Source organism: Rhinolophus hipposideros, assembly GCF_964194185.1.
Source record: "Rhinolophus hipposideros genome assembly, chromosome: 19".
Lineage (NCBI taxonomy): Eukaryota > Metazoa > Chordata > Mammalia > Chiroptera > Rhinolophidae > Rhinolophus > Rhinolophus hipposideros.
The window spans coordinates 29288776-29295582 of record NC_138065.1 but is presented as its reverse complement, the minus strand read 5'-3'; the positions used below and the strand labels follow the sequence as shown (position 1 = coordinate 29295582).

Genomic DNA, 6807 nt, shown 5'->3' with positions numbered 1-6807 from the left:
GTGGTGACTTAGTGGTGATTTTCTTTTTCCATCATTTCTTCTACATTTATTATTTGTAATTTATCTGTAAGGAAGATTTATCCTTTTCTTCTATTTTATTTGTTTATTTGACCATTGGTATGGACATCAGTCATGATATTTATTTTGTTCTTTGGGTTATAAATTTACATTATAATTATTTATTTTTATTGCTCAGATTGTTCTAGCTTTGCCTTTGGGAACCCTTTCAGTTGACTCCTTTGGACATGCCCTCATCTTTTCTTCCCCTGCATACCCCTCTCTATTTCCTTTCCTTTTCCCTCCCTCCCCTTCCCTTTTCTACAAGATGATCAAGCTCATCCTGTGTTTACTCTGGCTCAGCCCTAGAAATAGCCATTTCTCCAAGGAGCTCTGTTTCCTTTGATTGGAGAACAATATTTAGAAACCAAGATCTGAGTGCTATGTGTGGTCATTGTTACTGGGGTGCCATTGCTTCTAGGCTCTCTAGTGGACAGAGCTAAGAAATGTATCAATACTAGCCTATATCTATATTTATTTCTATATCTATTCATATATATTAAAATAAACATGAGTTCAAACTGTACGCCCAACTTTAATCCAGCACCACAGAGTTCATTGGAACTTTTCTTACTTGTTTATTTGTTACTTCTTTCTCTGATGGTAAGAAACCTGCCTCTTCTTATTTATAATATATTATTTGTTCAACCTTAGTATACATTTAAAGTAGTTTCAGGATTGCTAACCGATATTCCTGTGAAATGCAATTTTACCAACTAGAGTACAGTGTTATGTAGAACTCTTTGAGTCTTTATCTTACAGTTTCAAGTGAAAACATTGTTTTCCAAAGTTAATTAGGCCAACTCCTTTTCCCCCCACCCTCTTCAGTGTGATGTTATGTCATATATTTGTAATACAGTTAGATTCATTCCATTTGCATTCCATCATGGGTTCCCCTGACAGCCTGGTTAATTTTTTTTTTAATTTGCATGCAATAAAAGTCATTCTGTATGCTATACAGTTCTTTTTGCATTTTCACAAATGCATGAAGTCATACAGCCAGCCACCACAGTACCATACAGAACTCCTCCATTACCCGAAAAATTCCTTTGTAGTAAACTCCTCCCCTTTCTTCAAACCTGCCTGTCACTAATCTGTTTTCTATCCCTATAGTTTCACCTTTTCTAGAATGTCATATAAATGGAGTCATACAATATGTAGATTTTTAGGTCTAGCTTCTTTCATTTAGAAAAATGCATTTAAGATTTGTCTATGTTGCATGAATCAATAGTTCATTTCTTTTTTTACTGTTGAGTGTGGATATTCATTGTATGACTATACCACAGTTTATCCATTTACTTGTTGAAGGAAATCTTGTTTTTTTCTAGTTATGGGCAAATGTGAATAAAGCTACTATAAACAGTCATGCATGGTTTTTTGTGTGAACACAAGTTTTCAGTTCAGTTGGAAATGTGGAATGGCTGGGTCATGTAAGTGTATGTTTATAAGAAATTGCCAAACAAACAGTTTTCCAAAGTGGATGTTATGCTTTGCAGTCCCATCAACAATGAGTGAGATTTCTTATTGTTCCACATCTTGTCCGGCATTTGATTGTCTACCTTCATTTTAAAGTGGAAGCTTTCCCACCCCCACTCCCACTTTTCCCTTCCTTTTGGGCTCTGCCCAGATTACAAAATAAGCTGTATTTTTCTTTTTTCAGCCTGCTGGTATTAGTGAAGGTAATGATTTTAGATTATATTTCCACTGTGCACTAAAGTACTCTTTTATTTTTTATCTCCTAAAAGGCAATTTTAGCAAACATTGTTAGATTGGTATAACGGCACCCTGCTTGAGAAGAATTTCTTTCTGGATTTCCCAAACCTCTGCTTTTGTGAACCTCTTAGCTCCCTACTCATCTCAGCCTCTTTTTAGCCTAACCAAATGAATCCACTGAAATATGTGGATGGTCATGGGTCTTCACTAGAAGACCTGCAGTGGCTTTGGATCTGGCAGGATAGATTACTCCATGTAGCTTTCCAGCTGGGTGGCTGGGTCTTAATTCATCAGGAAGGAGCCATGTGTCTGGCCTCTGCTCAGAGTCCTTGCCTCCTAACTTGGCAGCTAGCATATTCTCATAGTCATTAGAGTCCTTATTTGACATCACTTCCCCATGTTTCATCTGACTATTCTCACTCTGAGAAGATGGCTCATAAATCACATAATCCCCTAAATCCAAGGACCCTCCTGATTGCATGACTAGTTGGACATGGCTCCCTAAGCCATCTGTTCTGCCCTCTACATGGTCTGTGTTTAAGGATATCACTTGTCCTGTCTGCTGCTGGCTTCCATTGGAATATGTTGATGGGACATTTTCATAATCTCTGCAGCCCTGAACAGACACCCAGGGATGCTTCCTCTGGATGGCTCCGAGGTCGAAGCCTGCCATGTTGACATAGTCATTTGAGGTCTGAGAAGAACCTTCCTCATCACTGAGGGGATCACTGCTCTCGGTTTCTGGAGACCAAAAACTGGTGCAGTCACTGGCATTCCCATAGGCTTTGTCTCTTTCCTTAGTAAATTTCAGCTCCTGGGCACTTGATAGGACAAAGAGGTTCTTGGGGAGGGTATTGTTAGAAGCTAGAGTCTCAGCAAACTCTTCCGTTGTGGGTACATTAACATAATCTCTCAAATTCTCTGAAGAAATGCTCGTGTAGTCTCCAGATGCTCTGATATTGACATGGTGTGCTGAGACAGTGAGGTTCCCACACATCTGGGACCGCATGGCATTGTCATAGATGCCCACAGCATAGCCCACAGCATGAGTATGGGCTCTGTGCACCTGGAGGGCATTGCTTGTTGGGGAGGGCTATGAGCAAAAAGAGAAAGCCAGTGACAAGATGGAAGCAGAAATATGTATAAAACCTTTCTTCTTCCCCACCCAGTACTGCTATCTGATTGTTCCTTCACTCAGTTCTCCACCTTGGAGAAAGGCTCTGAATCAGGGTTTCCAAATGCAAGTCTTCAGATGCTATATAGGTATGAGCAAAGTGGGCTGAGTTTAGGGAAAGCAACGGTGTAAATGTGATGATAAATAGTAACTGTTTTTTGGCCTCAATGTGGGGATTCAATGGGGTGTGGGGAGAAATATTATAAACTGGAGAGAGCCTGCTACCTCAGAGCACACTGAGGGGCAACACAGAACAGTGGCTAAAAGTAGAGACTTGGACTCAGACTGAGGGTGTTATTCCCAACCTCACCACTCTGTGCTGAATTTGGGCAAATTACTTAATCTCTCTGTGCCTTCATTTCCTAATTTATAAAATGAGAATAATTATATCAATAATATCTATATCATCAGGTTTCTGTGAGGAGTAAATGGATTATTACATGTAAAGTATTTAAAATCGCTCCTGACACCCAGAAAACACTAAAAATATTTGCATTATTATTAAAGGGGCAGCTGACACAGAATCAGCTGATTATGGCCACTTAGGGATGTTGGTCTGATGTTTCCAGAATTCCTGAATTTTCAAGAAAAGCTGGACATCTGATCTTTAATGTGAAATCTTTTAGATTTTTAAATGTTGGGACACTGGCTCAAAATGTTTTTCAAACATTTAGTCCAAGCTAAATATATTTGTAGGCTGAAGTCAGTTTGGGATCTAAGCTCTAGATGCAAAATCCCCTCAGGACCCACCTGAGTCTTGGAGTGGAGTCTCTTCCTTCCTGCCCTTTACCAGTAGAGCCCAAGTACGGGACAGGTGGAAAGAGGAGGAACAAAGCTGGCAACATGGAGGTAGCCATATGGTAAAGACAGGCTAGGTAACACCACCATCAGCAGCATAACTGCATTTGCTTGAGATGACCACAAAACTGAAGGGACTCATTCTTTAACAAGTGAACAAGAACTTAGCTATGGAAATCGGAACCCTAGTCTTCAGAGCAGTCCCTCTGCTGTGCCTCTGCTCCACACTGTGTGGGACTCCTCTGTGGGAGCTGCCTTCAGAGCCAGAGCAAAAGACACATGGGATTATTAATTGTAACACTTCTGTTGTAACCTCAAAGGGTAGTTCTTATTTGATGAAACACTTTCTACACCAGTGCTCAGTGACTTATGACTATTTCTGCTGTTGAGGATAATTGAAGTAATTTGACACAAGCTCAAGAAGTAATTCCCAAAGCAGGGTTTTATGTCTGTTTTGAGCACCAACAGCAATGTTGGAATATCTGTGACCCTCTGGGGGTGATTACTTTGAAAAGGACTATGCTTATTTGAATAAGCACATTGTCATGTCTTTGTTAAAACAATCCATTGCAGTTCTAACATCATGTCCTGTAGTACTAGTGCCCTTCTTAAAATCCAAGTACTTGCTCATATCTACCTTAATTTTTCTCCTTGGCAGTAGGGAGGTCCTGAGGCTAGTCTTCCTGATTTATTAATAAGGCCGTAAGGGTGAGTGCCAAAGGACACGTTCAACTCTGATGACAAGGTTGAGAACCTATGACTCTTTCTCCTCAGTTTTTCTGCCAGAAATTAGTCATTTCTCCCAAGAAGCTGGTCATTTCACATGACTCTTACCATATGCGCTGAAGGAGGGCTGTCAGAGTTTCTGGAAAGGAGGCTCTCGGTACTGAAAATGCGTATACTCCTCAACTGATGTCTGCCTGAAAGGACAGAGAACAAATCCTGACGATAGTTAGCCAGTCCTAGCTTCAGCCTCAACATTCCTTGTATCATGAGTTATGTGGGTTTGTGTGGTGTCTGGTATTTGCGGGCTGGTGTTCTGTGGGGAGATGGTCCTTGCTACAAGGATGGTGCACTCTGAGACCTGGAGCCCTCCTCAGTTTCTGAGGTGCCAGGGAACATGAGCACAAGGATGTTGAGGCTGGGAAGGAAGCTCCTGGTGGGAACCCATGTTCTCCTTCTGAATGTCTTCTCCATCCCTAGACACACCCATCTGTCCTCTGCTATCTTAACATCAAGAAAAAAACCCAAAACTAGACAACCCCTGCTCCCTTTTTAGAGCTCTCTAGGCCCCCCCACTGGAGTTGCATTTTATAGTCTATTTATCCCATTCTCCTCCATGCTCCCTTGTGAGCAGGAAGTTCTAGAAGTTTAGAGGAAGTTGCTTCCAGGTGGTGAGAGGTGCATTTTGGGGGCAGAAGTTCAGTATGTCAGGCCTCTATGGATTACAAAGAAAAACCTACCCAGCTCTTCTTGCCTCCGGGGCAAGAAGTCATAAATATTTTTGGCTCGTTGCCTGGGTCGAGGCAGAGTCCGTAAGGGCATGATGGTAACTTGCAGGTAAGGACCTCGCCCTGCATGGCAACGAGAGAGAAGGGGACTCTTGGGGATGAAATGGTCCCTGAAAGTATTTCCTCGCCCTCCATCATAAAAACTGAATTTTTAGATTTGGCAAATTCCATTTGAGCTATAAAAATAGGGGGCTTGGTGGACAAAGCAGAAAACAGGGAAGAGAAAACGGGAGCGCAGGGTTACGAGGGCAATGATTTTCAAAATGGATCCACAATCAGCACTGAGCCTTTTGGAGCCACAGCCTAAGATCTTAAGTGAATCAAGGACCAGTGTGTCCTTGGTGCAATAGCATATCCCTAGAGAATAAACTGGGCTTTAAATGCCAGGCTAGATTATTAGTCCTAGTGTGTCTCAACTTTGGACAAACAAGGGACTCACGCTTTTTCCGTTTATTCCAGTTCCACAGGACACAGAGAACCGCGATGACCAGGAGGACGGCGAGGAGTCCCGCAAACCCAGAAAAGATGCTGCTGCTCTGGTCTTTATATCTAAGAGGAAAACCGAGTGCCAGGACCCAGCTGTGGGAGGGTGGAAGGGTTGGAGAAAATGCTTCTTTCAGGAGTTTGAGCCCATTTGGAATGGAAGCCGGGTAAAGGAAGGCTGAGGTGGGATAGGCTGTGTAGTGGAAGACGGCCATCTCTTCATGGGCAAAGGGAAATTGTACGCAGGAGAAGGACTATCCTGTGTGAATGCCTGTTGGATGCCTGGGTTTTGCATGTGATACTTATGTAATCTTTGCAACAGTCCCATCTCTCTTTGTGACCAAGTAACCTGAGATTTAAGCTCGGAAATGTAAAGTCACACATCAGAGATCACACAGGTAGGAAGGAGCAAAATTGGAATGTGAGTCTAGGTGTACCCAAAGATCGCACTCTTTCCACTGCATCACACTGACCTCCAAACTTGCAGAGTCAAGTTCATCAGCCCTTGCTTCCCCTCATTCCGGATCCTGGGTGGATTACCCAACTTACAGTTAGAGTGTGGCTCTGTGACAGTCCAGCTTGTGTGCACTTGGGTAACTTTCACAGTACCAACAACTTGTGGAGCTGGTCTCCAAGCAACACTCTGTTTTGTTGAATTTAACCAATGCAAATGCACCGAGCAAGTTCTGTGCTACTTGCAATTCCCCTGCGGGGCTGTCATTGCTGTTCTGCGTTGTCTATTGTAACAGCAAGTAGCCAGGAGGAATCACTAGCAGACCTGCCACCCCCAAATATAGGAACCAGGTCATCCATCAGGGAAAGATTTTTGTCCTCCTGAGTTCTAGGCTTGTTTAGCCAACTTTGTACTGGACATTTCCACTCGGCTGCCTGACATCTCAAACCAAATCTGTCTGAAACAGAACTGTTCTCTCCGCATAAACCTCCTCCTACCCTGGGGTTTCCCTCATCTAGTAGCTCAGTCTAAAACCATCCTTGACTGTTCTCTTTCTTTCATGACCCACTTCTAGTCAACCAGCAGATTCTGTAGCTCAGTCCTAGGCATCTATCCCA

The 6807-nt window shown here is 42.6% G+C and overlaps 1 protein-coding gene across 1 annotated transcript; it reads right to left on the bottom strand.

The window, feature by feature from the left end:
• Positions 1-153: 153 nt before the first annotated feature.
• Positions 154-6317, bottom strand: LAX1 (lymphocyte transmembrane adaptor 1). Its single transcript, XM_081025135.1, has 5 exons — positions 6210-6317; positions 5693-5802; positions 5206-5316; positions 4577-4662; positions 154-2863 (listed from the first exon to the last, which is right to left on the bottom strand). The coding sequence occupies exons 1-5, from the start codon at positions 6233-6235 to the stop codon at positions 1931-1933; spliced, it is 1266 nt and encodes a 421-aa protein (XP_080881261.1). The 5' UTR covers positions 6236-6317; the 3' UTR covers positions 154-1930.
• Positions 6318-6807: the final 490 nt, after the last annotated feature.